Source organism: Neofelis nebulosa, chromosome 9 (genome assembly GCF_028018385.1).
Source record: "Neofelis nebulosa isolate mNeoNeb1 chromosome 9, mNeoNeb1.pri, whole genome shotgun sequence".
Taxonomy (NCBI): Eukaryota; Metazoa; Chordata; class Mammalia; order Carnivora; family Felidae; genus Neofelis; species Neofelis nebulosa.
Window position 1 is genome coordinate 111550072 of NC_080790.1, and position 18393 is coordinate 111568464.

The 18393-nt window shown below is 41.3% G+C and overlaps 1 protein-coding gene across 4 annotated transcripts in view; it reads right to left on the reverse strand.

Moving 5' to 3' along the window:
• The window catches only part of ATRN (attractin), a 161402-nt gene that overhangs the window by 109789 nt on the left and 33220 nt on the right, over positions 1–18393 (reverse strand). For all 4 annotated transcript variants that reach the window (XM_058685027.1, XM_058685025.1, XM_058685024.1 and 1 more), the window contains exons 2-4: positions 15527–15610; positions 11889–12002; positions 4466–4594 (exon numbers count right to left, since the gene is read on the reverse strand). In XM_058685027.1, the coding sequence (XP_058541010.1) occupies positions 4466–4594; positions 11889–12002; positions 15527–15610 (327 nt within the window). The remainder of the gene's footprint in view (positions 1–4465; positions 4595–11888; positions 12003–15526; positions 15611–18393) is intronic.

An 18393-nucleotide genomic window follows, 5' to 3' on the forward strand; every position in this document is an offset into this window, starting at 1 on the left:
TGTTGGATTCTCATAAGAAGACACAAGTTAAAAAACTTACTTAGGGAAAAGAAATTCTTACAAAATGTCCACATTTAACTTCTCAAGGGTGAGAAGACTATGCTGCTCTTGGTGGCCCCATCAGTGACGAGCATTAGGAAATGAGGTTACAAGTTTGGAGGAAAAGGATGAAACAAACGGCTAACAATACATTATACCATCTTCCTGATACATATACCTCTGAGAGTTCAGAGAATATAAGATTATTGACCGGATTGGTGTATTTAAAATTCCTCAGTAAGTTTATCTACTCATGTCAGGGAGAAGAAAAAGGAAGGACCAGTTTCACTCAACAGCTTAACTCTAATGTGCCTCATAATAACATGACTTTAAGGTAACTGTATTGTCAGCATTCTGAAAAGACGTAATTCAGATTTTAAAGGAGGGGACAATAACCAAACTATCAAGACACTTTTAAGAGTACAGATTTCTTCTAAGGCCTATACAGAAAACTAAAAAGAAATTTTGCAGCAAAGCATGTCAGAAAATTAGGAATCAGCTATTAAAAACAAGCTAATTAGGGGCACCTGGGTGGCTCAGTGCGTTAAGTGCCCGACTCTTGGTTTCGGCTCAGGTCATGATCTCATAGTTGGTGAGTTTGAGCCTTGCGTTGGGCTCTGTGCTGTCAGTGTGGAGCCTGCTTGGGATTCTCTCTCTCTCCCTTTCTCTCTGGCCCTCCCCTGCTTGTACTCTGCCTCTCAAAATAAATAAATAAACTTTAAAAAAAAAAAAAGCTAATTAATGTTCACACCTACACTGAAATATCAGTTTATGACGTATTTATAAAATTCTATATTTGTATACAGTATTTTAATAATCTATATAATTATAATGAAAGAAATGTGTATGCCTACTTTTGAAGCCCCAGTAAGCTGATTAAGTACACAAAGTATTTGGTTAGAAAAGCTAAATGACATTCTTGTAGGCCTCTACCAAGAGGTGCCTACTGTCTCTCTGTAATAATACAAACACGGAAGTGAACCTTCAGTTTCATATTTTTCAAAAAAAAGGCCTTTGGGGTGCTTGGGTGGCTCAGTTGGTTGAGTGTCTAACTCTTGGTTTTGGCTCGGGTCAGGATCTCACAGTTCATGGGTTCGGGCCCCTGCATCGGGTTCTGCACTCACAGTGTGGAGCCTGCTTGAGATTCTCTCTCTCTCCCTCTCTCTCTGCCCTCCCCTGCTCACACACACTCTCTCTGGCTCTCTAAATGAATGAATGAATGAATGAATGAATGAACCTTTCTTTAAAAATTCTAAAAGAAAAAGGTCTTTGCAAGGCCAACAGTTTATAAAAAATAAAGTTTAAATTTCAGATTGGACTTGTTATCGTAAAATAGCTACAACAATCACATTTCGTTTTTCTAAAAGGCCTAAAATAAAACTGTAGTAAAAGCACTGCCATGCCAATGTGAGCACCCCTATGCCTCACACCAAAAATATGTCAAATTAGAATCTCCTACTGCCACACTTATTAACCATATACAAGGGAATGGCACTCAACCAAAATCTAATGTTGCTGAAAAATGAAGAGAAGGGAGTAACCCTTAACGCCTTTTGAACTAAAGGAGGGAAAATATAACAGCCTCTCTTACACCTCAACTTCCCCACTCCAGTGCCCTTAGGCAGACGTTTATCTCATGTGCCAAAAATTAACTGTGAGCACTCTCTAAAGTTACATAAAATCTCAGGGCGCCTGGGTGGCTCAGTCGGTTGAGCGTCTGATTCTTGGTTTTGACTCAGGTCAAGATCTCACAGTTCGTGGGTTGGAGCCCTGCATCAGGCTCCACACTGACACCATGGAGCCTGCTTGGGATTCCCTCTCCCTCTCTCTCTGCCCCTCCCCCACTTGTGCTTGCACTCACTTTCTCTCTCTCTCAGAATAAGTAAATAAACTTTAAAATTAAATAAATAGGAGCGCCTGGGTGGCTCAGTCAGTTAAGCGTCTGACTCTTGATCTCAGCTCAGGTCATGATCTCAAGGTTTGTGAGTTCAAGCCCCACTTCGGGCTCTGTGCTGATGGCACGGAGCCTGCTTCAGATTCTACCTCTCTTCTCTCTGCCCCTCATCTGTTTGTGCTCTAAATAAATAAATAAATAAATAAATAAATAAAGTTACATAAAAATCTCAAAACACAAACATCATTGTTTAATCTCTGAAAAGTGAAAGTGGCAGGTAATAATACATCAAAACATCTGTTTCTATGTCTAAACTGGAGTAATGAGAAAAATTGGTCTAATTATCTGTGCTTAAAATATGACTCAGAAATAAAATGAAGTGTCAGTTTGTGTGAAAATAAAATATAACTATTTTTTTCTTCTTTTAAAAGAAAATCAGGGAACATCTAAGTAGCTGTGGGTAGCCAGTCTCAAGGGTCCCCCAGCTACGGTCAGACCAAAGCTAGGATTCAGTGCAACTTGAGGATGCCTGTAAAAAGAATAACAATGTTTTATGTATGTGTTTCTAGGCATTCTTCTGGGAATAAAGATCATCGTTTTACTTGGCTTTTCAAAGGGTCTGGAACCCCTAAAATGGTTTAGGACTCCTTTTTAAAGAACAGAGATCTTGGAACCAAGAAGCTATTAAAATTTAGGATAACCTCAACCTTCCTTCACTTAACAAACAAATACTAATTCTGGTCTCCAGGAGAGATCAAGGCTCCCTTAAACAATCAGGGTAAGAATAACATGTGTTTCTTGGTCACAGAGCTAGAACTCTCCAGTGATAGGGCAAAGGGTTTCCAATGTCAAGGGGTGCTTGAATTGCGCCCCCTCCAGGGGTGCTCCCTCCCTGGAGTTTCTCTTCTCCCTCAAGGCTGCTATTATGAGGGGGCTTGCAAGAGCTAAGACTGTGCCTAAGGACCTACAGGGAACCCAGAAGGAGGCCTAGTTGAATGGCTAGAGCAATGCTACTCAGAGTGTGGACCATGGGTAGGCAGCAGCAGCATCACCCAGGAACTTATCAGAAATTTGGATTCTCAGGCCCCAGCTCTGTTGAACTACGGTTTCTGGGTAGGGTTCAGGAATGCGTCTTAACAAGCCCTCCAGGAGATCTCAGTGCCATGTGCAGTTTGAAAAGCTCTGGCCTAAGGGGATGCCTGGCTGGCTCAGTCAGAACACCTGACTCTTGATCTGGGGTTGTGAGTTTGATCCCCACGCTGGATGTAGAGATTACTTAAATAAATACTTAAAAAAAAAGCAAAGCAAAGCAAAGCTCTGGCCTAAACCTCTCCCCTCCCCTTTAGAGCTGAGTGTCCCACTCAGTGCCATGGCTTTCTAACCTTCCACTGTGAACTGTGCCCCCACCAGGTCTCTGACCTTACCCTCCTCAGCTAGGGTCACCTAGGGCCCCCTCTGCTTACCCAATCTCCTAGCTGTCAGTTCCCTCCTTGAAACTTTCTTTTCTGAGCTTCTGTGACAAACAGCGCATTGGCATTCCTCTGTCCCTTAGCTGCTTCTACGGCCCCTCTCCTCACTGTGCACTCGGGCCCATAAGCCAGTGAGTCACTGTCCGCGTGCCAGTGACTCCCAGATGACATCCCCAGCTCTGGCAGCTCTTCTGGGCCCTAGATCTGAATATCAATGTCCTGCTTACACATCTCACTTGTACCCAACCAGACTCATCAGTCTTTCCCCTCAACCTAGCCTTTATGCCTGCCTGGATCACTAAAAATCACCTTGCTAGTACTGTGATACGCTGCCCAGGCTGCCAAGTCACCAACCCCGGGCACCTGAAAAGCTAAATCACCATATCCAGCATAATGGTTATACATGGAGCTTACTGCCTCTGCCAGGAGTTGGCAAACTTATTCTGTAAAAACCCAAATAGTATCTTAGGCTGTGTGGGCCACAGAAGCTCTTCAGCACAAACCCTTTGCTTAGGGTGCTTTATGAATTCAACCACTTATGAAAATAAACATTTCTTAAGAGGAAAAAAAGAAAGGCCAAAAGTTAGCCTCTTTCCTATCACAACAAATTCCCAAAGCTGCCTAAGTCTGTTGTCTGCATTTCCTTTGTAACCTCAACGAAGTTCTCATCAATGGGCCAACCCGAGTATGTGAAAATGAATAATAGTTGTTAAATTGCACTCAGCAAAAAAAACCCAATGCTTTTATCCATTAGTAAAAAAAATGCCCCTCTCTTCCAGGAGAAGCTCAAAGGCAGTTAGAGCTGGGATGAAATTGTGGTCCCACCACTCTGACAATGTATTTTACCATTTCCCACCAGTTTCCTCAATTACAGAACAAGTGAACAAATAGTGCCCATACCTCATGAGTTTTTGAAGGAACTTTAAATGAGAAAATCCATGCAAACTGCTTAGTGCAATGCCTGGCACACTGTCAGCCCTCAACTATGTTAGTCATTATTATTGTTAAAACAAAGAGTAAAGTTTCTTCATAAAATCACAAAGATTAGACTTAAATATCTTACTTGTAAGTGATATTAAATCCAGTCAAATTATAAGCAGCATCACTAAAAAAATGCAGCAGGGCATAACCTGATGTGGCAACAACCTCGGGGACAGTCTCGTTGCCATCTCTCTCAGGAACGATGAGGCCACTGAAATGGAAACACATTTCTTATAAAGGGAAGCGTACTCAACAGGCATGTCACATGGCGGCATACAAATTCAAAACTGGAATTCATCCTTATAATTAAAAACAAACAAACAAAAAAAACACTTCCAGGAAAAGGGGCAAATTCCTGTGATAAATGCATAGTGCCACCCTGTTAGTTCTGAATCCAGTTCTGAATCCTCAGCGGGACAGATCTGAATCTTTCCTAGGCTTGCCTTTATCCTGGGTTATATTTCTAATGAGATTTGAAATCAATCACCCTATTCTTTTTTTATGTATACAAAACTGTTTGTAATGGTTCTTTGAAAGACTGAGTAAACCTTCAAAATTACAGAAACTAACAAACTTTATAAGTTGATGAATGCCAAATATATACTACTGAAAAGTATGAAAGGTAAAAATATAAATAAATAAATTGGGTAAACACCCACAATCTTAACTCTATCAGTATTCTGATGTACTTTTTTTTGCCTGATACCATTATCACAGCTTATATTCTATTTTACAAGTAATACACCAGAAGCATTTCCTCTCTCATTTGGATTCCAGCACACAATAGTATTTGCTGGGTGTCTGGAGAGTGTTAAAAACTATCAAATCAAAGGGTCTAAATGATGGCTTTAAGGCTCTTGATCCATATGCTTTCCAGAAGCCATATACCAATCTGAAATCTCATCAATAAAGAGTAAAAAGGTCCATCCTACCTCATCTGCCAAGAAGAAGTACCAGTCCTATATTAGCCTTGCTAACCTGGTAAGTGAAAAGTGATTTTTTTATATTGTGGTTTTGAGTTTCTTTTATATTCCTGAGGTTAATCATTCTTCCTGTGTTTACTTGCCTTTTGCATTTCTTCATATGCTCACAGCTTTTGCCCAATAACCAACTCACTATCACCACCACAACCACCACCAACACCTCATTCAGTGAAAACCTTAATCCTTACCAGGCCCTATGCAATCTGCTTCACACACACAACCCCACACAATGAACAAACATCTCATTACTACTCTCTTCCCTTCAGTCACTCAACCCCAGCTGCACTAGCCTCCTTGCTTTCCCAAAGCACATACCGTGTAAACTACTCCCTCAAGGGCCTGTGACAATCTTAAATGGTCATTCACTGTGACCTAGCAATTCTAAGTTCTTTGTAGAACTAACACTTGCTCATGTACACAAAGACTAATATACAACCACCCTCACTGCAGCACTATTCAGAATGGCAATACATTGGAAACCACCTAGGGGTGCCTGGCTGGCTCGGTCAGTACAGCATGTGACTCCTGATCTCAGGGTCATGAGTTCAAGCCCTACATGGAGTATAGTGATGACCTAAATACAAAAAAAAAAAATTTTTTTTAATTTTTTTTAACATTTATTCATTTTTGAGAGTGAGAGAGACAGAGCATGAGCAGGAGAAGGGTAGAGAGAGTGGGAGACACAGAATCAGAAGCAGGCTCCAGGCTCTGAGCGGTCAGCCCAGAGCCCGGTGCAGGGCTGGAACTCATGGACTGCAAGATCATGACCTGAGCCGAAGTCGGGACGCTCAACCAACTGAGCCACCCAGGCACTCCCCCAAGAAATTTTTTTTTAAAGAAAAAATTTTCTTTTTTATTTTTTTTTTAATTTTTTTTTTTTCAACATTTTTTATTTATTTTTGGGACAGAGAGAGACAGAGCATGAACGGGGGAGGGGCAGAGAGAGAGGAAGACACAGAATCGGAAACAGGCTCCAGGCTCCGAGCCATCAGCCCAGAGCCTGACGCGGGGCTCGAACTCACGGACCGCGAGATCGTGACCTGGCTGAAGTCGGACGCTTAACCGACTGCGCCACCCGGGCGCCCCAAAAATTTTCTTTTTTAAAGAAAACCTCCTAAATGCTCATCTGCAGAGAGTTAGATGCATCAATCATTCCATACCGGTAGTTCTGCAGAACTAACAAGGAACTCATCAAGGCATTCTGATAAGTAGGGAAAAAAACAAGATGCAAAACAATGGACCTAGTATATGTGTACATTTACACATATTTAGGTAAGTGCATATAAAAATAATGAAATGGAAGAATAGAGAAGCGGGAAATTAGGAAGAGGAGCCAGGATTTTCATTCAATAAGAATATCTAGACTGAATTCTACAAACTCTAGGACTGTGTAGGTACTCCAGGGTTTACAAAACAGTGAAGCATTCTGCATTGTGTATTCAACTCACAAATATTCACTGATACCGCATGTGAGACACTGTTCTAGGTACCAGAACACAACAGTGAAGAAGCCTCTGCTCTCATGGAGTTCACATTAGAGAAACAACAAATAAGGCCAGAAATATCCCCCACCCCCACATACAGGCGTGTATATGTAACACCAAGCAGAGATAAATGCTATAAAAAGAAAAAAACAGTGAAAGAACAAAGGCGCTGGGGCACCTGGGTGGCTCAGTCAGTTCAGTGTCCAAATCTTGATTTCAGCTCAAGTCATGATCCCAGGGTCATGATTTCAAGGCCCACTCTGGGCATGGAGCCTCCTTAAGATTCTCTCTCTCTCCCTCTGCCCCTCCTGTTCTCTTCTTTAAAAAAAAAAAAGGTGGGGGGGGGGCACCTGGGTGGCTCAGCTGGTTAAGCGTCCAACTCTTGGTTTCGGCTCAGGTCATGATCTCATGGCTCATGAGTTCGAGCCCCACATTGGGCTCTGTGCTGGAAGTGTGGAGCCTGCTTGGGATTTTCTATTTCCCTCTCTCTATGCCCCTTCCCTGCTCACGCATGCATGCATGGGCTCGCTTTCTCTCTCTCTCTCTGTCAAGATAAAGAAATAAACTTAAAAAGGGGGGGGGGCACCTGGGTCATTTAAGCATCCGGCTTTGGTTCAGGTCATGAAATCACGGTTCATGAGTTCAAGCCCTGCATCAGGCTCTGTGCTGACAGCTCAGAGCCTGGAGCCTGTTTCAGATTCTGTGTCTCCCTCTCTCTGTTTCTCTCTCTCTCTCAAAAATAAAGATTCTGAAAAAAAGGTGCTACTTTAGAAAGGGCAGTTAGGGAAGGCATCTTGGAAAAGGTGACATTTGCTTTCATCAGTTTTATGTACCAGAATCCCTTGAAATGCTAAGTGGGGAAGTACTTATAAGAGGGCGATGTAGAAACAGATATGCTGAAAGCAATCTTCCCATAAGAAATACTGGCCCAGGATGACTCGGGGCTTCAGTCACATGTGGAAAACCCAGCACTCTTATCCTAGCATGAGCTTTAGGACAGAGGGAATGCCAATTCTCACTCCACATCACTGGGCATGTCATAGACATCTGGGAACCTCAGTGTCCTAAGTGCACATGGAGAGAAATCCTATCCACCCGGCAGTGATACAATAAGAATCAAACTATTACAGCACGTGAAGTGCTTAAACATTGATTGCCTCACATTAATAGGTAGTCAGTAAATGATGGCTAACGATATCTATTATTTATATGGTGGGGACATTTAAGTGCGCAGGACGAACGGTAGAAAGGGTGGAGGGAGAAAGAACAGAGTCACAGAAGGGGTGCGAGGGCCACCTATGTTAGATGACCATGATGCTGGAGAAAGGGGGTCAGCTTCCCCACTGTCAGAGAGACTCGGGCATTTGCTTCTTTATATTTGAAAACCTGACATTATGACAGCTTTAGAATGTGCTACTTTCTCCCAGTGTGAAAATAAAACAACTGGTTTATGACAAAAATAAACTTTTACAGGGTAAATGAATACAAATGCAGCCTCAACCCAGCATGCAAAGCAATGGAAAGTGCGTGGGTGAGAAAGTGATGCTGCAGGCATGCCATTCAACTGTCACCCCGAGCTGCTTCCCACCCCCACCCCCACCTCCTGCCCCCAGGTAGATAAATACACACAAGCACAGCTTAGGTTGCAGCCAGTTTTTCAACTTGAGCAAATCAAGAACTGCCTGCCCTGGGGTTCTACATAACCTTTATTTTAAACACAGAGTACCACTGTTCAGAACCATTTTTGAAAACCGCTATTCAAAGATATCCATTATCACGGTGCCAGGCAGACATGGGCTCTGTGAACACACCTGGGGCACACCCTGACTTCACCAACGACACTACCCAAGTTTACTAGCAGTCCTAGGTCTCCTTGCAAGACCAGACGCTCTTCAAAGGCTGGGAGATTGGAAGGTAAGCCAGATTTTTAAAGTCAGGGGTCAGAGCCCGGTGGTGGGGCAAGGCAGAGTCTGTACTTCTGCCTGGTAAAGGAAGGTCCGAGACCCTGAGAGGTGCCTGCCTTTGACTACTCTCTGCGCCATGGTCTGACGACGCCATCATATGGCTCCTCTAACAGCCCTTCATCACAGTCTAAACAACTGCCTTATCAATGTCACTCCCCCACCAAAAAAGAATTAACACATACACACAAAAAACTTTAAAAGGAATAATGTTCTGTTGAAGGATGTTCTCAGAAAGGAAAACTACTCTCCCTGTTCCATCACCACTACCAACTCTGCATCTCCTACCAACAGATCCCAGCAGAAGAGCTGCTCCACAAAGGTGCTACGTTTATACATTTGTTGAACTGAACACACCACAAAATCAAGATGTGGTACAGCTGCAAGAGTCTTGGTCCTGCGGTTCTCAGATTTGTCTGCTAATGGAACTCTGTTTGATAACCAAATTTTGTTCTGATAAACAAATTTTATTCAGAAATTCCATATGTAAAAGATAAATGTGATCAACCAGCTCAGAATCAAATTAAACTTTGTAGTTTGCAACATACTCAGAGAAAACACGGTACGATGCCAGCACTTTGGGCAGAAGCCGAGTACAAGAGCACTTAAATGACCTGTTCAGGTTCATACAGAGACTGGGGCAGAACTGGGATAAACAGTCCCCAGTTTCTGAATCCCATGTGGTTCTTTTCTTATTAGCTGGGCTGTCTGCCAGCAGGCTCTTAACACTCTGGGATGCCTGCACATCACCCCCGGCTTGATTCCTCTCTCGAGAACTCTCCTGGCCCAGCAGCACCCCTCAGCCTCCACCTTGTGACAGCACCCTCATGGCTTCAACAGTTGTTTTCAAGGTGTTCTGCACATCGGTGCTTTTAGGAGTTTTGTGTTTCAGGTAAATTTTGATTTTTTTTTTTTTTTTAAATTTTTTTCAACGTTTTTTATTTATTTTTGGGACAGAGAGAGACAGAGCATGAACGGGGGAGGGTCAGAGAGAGAGGGAGACACAGAATCGGAAACAGGCTCCAGGCTCCGAGCCATCAGCCCAGAGCCTGACGCGGGGCTCGAACTCACGGACCGCGAGATCGTGACCTGGCTGAAGTCGGACGCTTAACCGACTGCGCCATCCAGGCGCCCCTAAATTTTGATTTTTAAACACACATTTTTTTCACTAACATCTTAGAGAATTCACACTATGTTGTCAGTTTAAATTTTAAAATAACCAATGGATTAATGTATATTATCAATTAACCAGCTTTTTTAGAGAAACATAAAAATCCTTCTATTAATCTGTGCATATACTTTGGCTTCTCTCAGAAGTCACTGACTTAGGGATGCCCAGCTGGCTCAGTCGGTTGAGCCTCTGACTGGGTTTCGGCTTAGGTCATGACCCCAGGGTCATGAGATCGAGCCCTGTGTTGAGCTCTATGCTAAGCATGGAGCCTGCTTAAGATTCTCTCTCCCTCTCTCTCTCTCTCTCTCTCTCTCTCTCTCTCCCCCCCGCCCCCCGCTCATGCTCCCTCTCTCAAAGTAAATAAATTAAATAAAAAATAAATAATAATTTAAAAAGAAGTCACTGACTAGAAAAATTACAGCCTCCTGATTGTTTTGTTGCTGTTGTTGCTTCACGTGTCGGCTCACCAGACACACAATCCAGGTGAGCCACAGGGTTATGCACACCTGCTTGGCTGATGCTCCCCCAAGGGCTACTGGCAAGCTGATGCACAGTGCCTGGCACATAATAGGGACTCCATGAATTCTGACTCATGAACTCAGTGTCAAGTGAACCCCCAAGTACTATCATGATAACAGCGTAACAGAGATAGTTTCCTTACTTGTGTTGAAGTTTGGGGTGCCTTGCTATAACCTAAGGTACGCTTCAAACTCTGGCATAAAGATAAGTGCGCCCAACGCTTGGACAATGACATTTTACTGCTTAGCATGGCCTATATACTCTGCTCTTTGGCTCCAGAGTGGACCTTTGAAACCCAGAAAATAACCTCGGTGCTCAGTTCAAAGACATGCTGGGGAGAATTCCAAGCCCAAGGGAATGGAGAAATACAAGGGCACATTAGTCCCCTGATCTCCTGAGCTCTCTGGCTTCTTGTGTACTCTTTACTCTCTGTTACCTCCTCGCTGACAGGAAACATCAACTACACCAGCCCCATGTGAGGAATACAAAAAATATTTGTCGAACTGATTTCTTTTTAAAGTCAGAGAAAGAAATCCAGAAAGTCAGCTGCAGATGAAAAACTGACAGCTACGGCTCTCTAAGGGGATGTGCAGTTTTGAAAAATATAGTTCATAAATCGTCTATTGAGTAAAAGGAAGAAAAATAGAATGGTTTTGAATTCCCATGCAGTCAAAAATATAATAAACAACACAACTACTTATTGTTAATAAAAACTAAAATGCCAAAACAATTCAGAATACCCCATGTATTTAGTGTTAAGTGTTTCCTAATAAGGAATATACTTGTTTAAAAAATCACAACACAAAATTGGTATTTTCCTCATTTTCCACAGGTAACTGCTGTTCATTTTCTGTGTATTTTCCAAAAAGCTTCCTTCACCCATATTAATGCATATACATAAATACACACACACACACACACACACACACACACACACACACACAAACTATATCTGGATTCAACAAGTAACTCCTGAAGGCCTATGCAATGAGGAACACAAGGGTCAAGGTGAATGTGGGTCCTGATTTAAATTTTTCACAAAAACAATATCCAATATATTACTCACAAAACATTTTTTAAATGTAAACTTCACCAACACCACAAGAAGTAAGTAAACTTGATAGTACCACCACAATTTTATACATCAGGAGACCAAAATGAGAGGTCCAGTACTCTGCCCAGAAACTTACCTAGTATCTACAGGAAACCAAGTCAGGCCTAGCACACAAGTGACAGAGGACTCCAGAACTAGCACTCTCGCCATGAAATAAAGGTGGTAAGTAAGTGATAATAAAAGTGATGAGCAATAAAAGTTTGCAATCTAGGAGATAAGTTTGAATTCAGAAATCAGATAATGATTAACTAGTACTTGTATGACAGAGCTTACCTAAAGGCAGCAACTAGTGGTGCGTAAATTGAGTCTCCATCATAAACGTATAAATGATCCCAACTACACTCTGTAGCAAAATGATTAAAACGAAGTCTCATTATTCTATTTGGCCTGAAAAGAACAAAAAAAGAGTAATTTATAATAATCAGCATAACTACCAGACATTTGAGAAGAAAACAGAGATAGATTTTTAAAGATAAATTTACACGGAGAGAAGAAATTAATAGTATATAAACAACATTCCTTTATCGGTCAAAGATTTACTTTTCTTTGTACTTACTATGTGCGAGACCACTAATCATGCAACGGTAAACAAGGCGGACAGGTCTATGCCTCTTCAGGCCCTACAGCCCATACAGTGGCTGTTCTTTAACAGCCTGTGAACCAACCAGTTAGCTGGTTCATTTCTGCACTTCCTTTCCTATTCAACTTAAGATTTCACACTACATCATTTCACACACACAACTGCCAATTCTTTAAACTTGCCTACCCTTCTGCCTTTTCATGGAGCTACCTGGCAAAGCCCCGGTCTAGAGGAAACCAGTGATCTCCTTTGATTCAAATTAAATCCAAAGAAAACTAAGCTGTGCTGGAGGTAGTCACAACACTGGATAGGCTGGTTCCAGGACTGGTCACAGCTCACCAACTTCAAATTGGCACTTTACTTCTGCCAGCAGTCAGTCCTACTACTAATTCTCTCTCTCCTTCCCCACAATTGCTACTAACTCCCAATTACTATTTCAAACCACTCAGTCTCACCTCCTTGCTTAAGCTCAGCACTCAGACAAAAATCTCTCAACTCCCCATTTTCCAAAACAGATACACCTGTCTATTCCTCCTTCCATCTCTTAAACATTTCACATCTCCCTCTCATCTGGAACTTCCCACATCCATACTTAAATGTCCTTAAGTCTCACACATTTTACCAAAAAAACAACAAAACATAAAAACTTCAAATTTCAACTCTCCTTCTAGCCATTACCCAACCTACCCCTCCTCTCTCCTCTGAAGAGAGTGAACCTCCACACAAGACTTTGCTTTCTGTTTCCTCACATCCTACTCACCCACTTTGTTCTCAAACCTGGCTTCCACCCAAACACTCCACTCAAAAAGCTCTTGGTAAAATCAGCACCATTTATACCCTGGTGATGTCTAATTATATGTCTCCAGTCTAGGCCTTCCCTCTACCCCACACGTGTCTACCTAACATCTCTAAGCAAACAATTAAGTACATAAGCAAGTTAACTCAGCTGATGATAACTACCATGAAGAAATGAAAGGAATGTGATGTGTCCAACAGGTGGCAGGGAGTTATCCCAGAAAGCTTTGGAAAAGATGAGAATGACAAGAGATAAGCCATGTGAAAAAAGCTGGGGAACAATGTTTCAGGCAGAGGGAAGAGCACAGTCTTAAAGTCTTAGTGAGAAAGGGATTGATGTGTCTAGGCAACGTGAAGAAAATCAGCCTGTCTGAAACAGAGCAAACAGAGGAAACCACAGGAGACAAGAGGCGAGAGGTGGGCAAGGGGCAACGGCAAAAACCGGGAGGCCAATTTCAAGGCTATCACCGTGGCCCAGAAAACAGAGGATGGCTGGGGTCTTACAACAACTGTAGAAATGAAGATGAAAGGGAGATCGTAAATGGATTGGGAAGACACTCTAGAGGGAGAACAGACAGAACTTACTGGCAGGCTGAATATGGAGATAAGAAAGGAAGGAGTGAAACTTTTTTGCTTAGGCTCGGGAGGAACCACCACCAAGGGCACACTGGGAGGGATGCTGGAGAAAGACGTCAGATAGAAATAAACTGACAGAAAGGGCAAGAGCAAACAACTCCTTAAAGCAGCCATTCTCAAAGTGGGGTCCTCACAATGCCAGAGGCCTTGGGACCCGTTGGCATTTACTGATGGTGCAAGAGCAGTGGTGGGTGAAACTGCTGGTACCTGAGAACAGAGCAGGGCAGAGGCACCAAACCGTACCAGTAATCGCTGTTATTCTTTAATACTACACGTTCCCAAGGAAAAAGGAGTTTCATTTAAGAGTGTCTTTATTAAGCGGTAAAAACTGCTAACTTTATTAAACTGTGGCCCACGAAGACACATCTTTTGAATATTCTGCCTGACAGGCTGGGAAGTGTGCATAAAGCACTTCTGCTGTCTAACAAAGTACTGCGGGCTCCAGGAAAATCGCTTTTGCAATTGTTTGAGTGCTGAGCTGAACCTATCGCTTTTTTCTCGAACACTACTTATCATTTTTACTTGAAAGGACAACTGACAAACTATGGTTACTCAGACTCGGATATCTGGTAGATACTTCCTTAAAAATGAACAAAGCAGGTCTGTCACTTCAAAGAAAACAACTGGCAGTATTTGTTGCCAAAGATAAAATTCAGGCTTTCAAAGCAATAATTAGTTTTGGAAAATCTGTCTCTGCCACCCAGATAAAACTTCCCAATGCTTAAAATTTTCTGATGAGATTAAATGGTGACATGAACCAATGTGATTTTTTTCATATTGTATCATGAAATATATCAAAATTTGGAAGATCTGAATAGTTCAGGGAACCACTATTTTCTAAATAACCCATATAACCTGTTACAAAACCATGCAAGGCTTAAAGAGCCATTCAAAAGTATATGAAAACTCAAAAGATTTTAATTTAAATTCCAAAAGTTCATTAATAATGTTTTAGATTCCACATTGCAATTTACGTTTAAGAAATTAGCACTTGTCAAGCTTTGATGCAGTGTCAAAGAAGACCATCCAAAATTATTTAAAAATGTTATTCAGATATCCTTCCTTTTCCTACTACACATTCAAGTAAAGCCTAATTTTCTTCACATGCTTCAACCACAATAACATATTCTAACAAACTGAATGCAGAAGAAAATATGATAATCCACCTATCTTCTACTGAGCCAGACAGAGAAGTGATTTTACAAAAATGTAACACGATACCATTCTTCTCACTGATTTTTTTTAAATATAGGGTTTGCTTTTTCATAAAAATATGCCATTTTGTGCTAACATGTAGTAGGTTTATTATTGCTTTTAAATGAGTTAATAAGGAATTTCCTTAGTTTTTATTTATAATATAATAAACACAGATATAACCCACACAAACAAGAGTTATTTGGAATTTTCAAAATTTAAGAGTGTAAAGGGGTCCTGAGACCAAAAAGTTTGAGAAACACTGCTTTAAAGATGTGCCATGGAGAGAAGAAGGCAAGAGCTGGAGGGGCACAGGAGGCCCAGAGAAGAAGCTATTTTTATTTTTCTGCCCACAATAAAAATAAGTACTTAGAAAAATGATATAATATTATAATTTTCTAATGGTATAAATCATTTAAAATATTCAACAGTTCTAAGTATGATAACTGAAAATATACAAACTTCTGGTGTGTATAATTCATTCACAGCTTTAAATCAACACAAGACAAAAACTGAAAACAAAAATTGTTTTCAAATTCACAATGAAGGTTAATAAAATCATATTCACTTGTCAAATGAAAAGTTATCAAATAAAAAATATTTTAAGTACTCTATGCTACAGGTTGTTAATTTTACTTGTAAAAAAAGTAACGCCACACTGAGCTCTAAAAAAAAAAAAAAATTTAAACCAGCCATTACTACTTACTGTCCTTCAATGAGCCATGTACATTTTGTTTTATATTTATAATTTCCAGGTCCATCTGTTACAAACCCAGAAGATCCAGTTAGTCTGTAATGCAAAAAACAAACAAACAAACAGAAAACAAAAAACAAAAATGTAAGTCCATCCAAGTTTCACATACTAATCTTTCTTAATTCTCAAATAATGCAAGTTAAGCATAGTAAGTACATTAATGCACACTATAACCAGAAGAAAATGACTGGGTAGCTATAGTCAGATTATACTAATCTAGATGAAAAAAATAATTTCCATAAACTTAAGAAAGGGAGGTACAAATACATTAAAACCAACAGGAATTGAAAAAAAAAAGCGTATCTAAATCTTTCTAGCTGAGATAGGAAAATCATACTTTGAAAATGGCTACCATGAAAATGGCTACAAGAACTTACTTATAAATACGAGCTGGTTTTTAAAAAGATCACACAGTTATAGTTACAACTAAAGGGTATTTAATACAATAACACTGTGGAGAGCAGAATTGTGACAGGCAAGCACATCAAGCCACAATACACAACGGACCCATCACAGCCATTTGGCTGCCACTTCTGAAGGCAATCTACCACGTCCCACGAGCAGTGACCGTCAGCACCTGTCTTCCCACACTCGTGCCAAGTCTGAAGTTTAATATTTTTAGGTCTTGACTATACGATAGGCATATACTGATATCTCATTAATGTTTTGGCTGGTACATACCTTGATGCTTAAGTGTCTTCTCATATGTTTTGGTCATTTGTATTTCCTCCTCTCTGAATTAAAATTCCATATTCTTTGCCCACTTTGCTACCAAGTTGTCTTTTTCAAATTAATGTTTAGGAGCTCTTTTTATATTAAAGAGCTCCCATCTGCATGTAAAATGTACTATAAATACATTTTCTCAGTTTACTTTTTTCTTTATATTTTGTGTCTGGTATCTTTTCCTATATAGAACTTTTGAAATTTAAGAAGGATGCTATTTCCTTCCACACTGCTGTTTCCAGATCATCTTTTGTCCGTCTTCCATCACCAATGTCAGCCTGTCTGAAACAGATGCTCTCCTCTGGGTCTGCCTCCCTTACTTTCTGACTTATCTACTGACATCCCAGTTATTCCTTCTTGCCCACTGATATTAGCATCTATTTCATTCAACTACATCAACATATAAGATGTTCTAATCAGAACCCAGGTTTTCCATTTCTTTTTTTTTTTAATTTTTTTTAACATTTATTTATTTTTGAGACAGAGAGAGACAGAGCATGAACGGGGGAGGGGCAGAGAGAGAGGGAGACACAGAATCGGAAGCAGGCTCCAAGCCATCAGCCCAGAGCCTGACGCGGGGCTCAAACTCACGGATTGCGAGATCGTGACCTGAGCTGAAGTCGGACGCTCAACAGACTGAGCCACCCAGGCGCCCCTGGGTTTTCCATTTCTTAACTTCACCATTAACAGTCTTTTTTTCCACCCATATTAGTCACCCACTCGTCTGGGTCCTGCCATTTCTTGTAACAGCATGAGTACCAAAATCTGCATTTTAGGCATCCTACATTCTGGCCACCATCTCTTATCTCTCAAGTTCATTTAGCCTAGTTCTCCCTTTCCAGTGAGTCATCATCCCCATGGGGACCTCCAATCCACTGAACTATCACTTCTTCATGCTCATCACCCACCACACACACATTCGACTTTCCCACTTAGTTAAGATTCCATGGTCCATCACAATTATCATCACCTTCAAATCCTTCTTGGCCTTTTGCCCTTCTCTCCCTCTGCTGTACTCACCTGGATACTGGTATCTCCATGTCTTACTCCCAACATCCATTCTAACCCAAAAAGATTAGTCTGAGCCACTCATGGTTTCCTATGCCCCCTGACAATAACTGATTAGAACCTAACACAACTGACAGAAAAACAGAAATAGTAATGGCTTAACCAAGATAATAAAGTCCAAAGGTAAGAAATACAGAGAACACAAAAGGATTTCCATAATCATGAGGGACCTAATGTTCTTCTATCTAGTTGCTTTGTCATCCTCAACACGTGGCTTCCACCTCATAATCCAAGATGGCTGCTCAAACTCCAGCTTTTATTCCCACATTCTACCCAGCAGGAAGGAGGAAAACAAAGTGCACAATCCCTCCTTCTAAGTCAAACAAGACAGTTCAACTTATATCCCATCAGCCAAAACTTAATGACATATCTAAATGTAGAGGGAGGCTGAGAAATGTAGCCACTATTCCAAATGACCATGTATTCAGTGAAAAATCAGGATTCCCTTCATTAGAGAAGTGGAGAAAGGAGACGAAGGGTCATTACTAGTTTCTGTCACAGCACATAGTCAAATACTTAAATGTCAGGGGAAGGCTTGATGGAGGCCTTCCAGGAAGTATTTTCTCATTAACAAAGACAGTGTGGTAGACAGGGAGATTTGCCACATAATCTCCCTTCTGAGGAAGGACTAACAGCCTGGTCAACAGTTTTTACCGGCTCTTACAGTTCAGGAGCTGCCTTGCCCCAGGTCACACCCTGCCCAGGGCGGTCCATACCACAAAGGGTGGAAAGTCTGGAGCAATCCAACAAAAAACAACTCTGACAGTCCTTGCTTCTGAGCACCCCTTTGTCAGGCCTACACTGAAGTTCAACTTTTTCCTTTGCCCAATTCTGCTCTCTGCACCTTCCTCTCACACTGTTATAACCAATTTGTGCCCCAAACACAAATCTCAGTAATGCAGCCATTATGCTACAAGGCTGAACGGGAAGCCAATACCAAGGATGACCAACCAAAGGAATGCAAAGGTGATGAACGCAGCATCAACCAACCACAGAGACCACTTCCAGTTTATGGGCAAATAAACTTC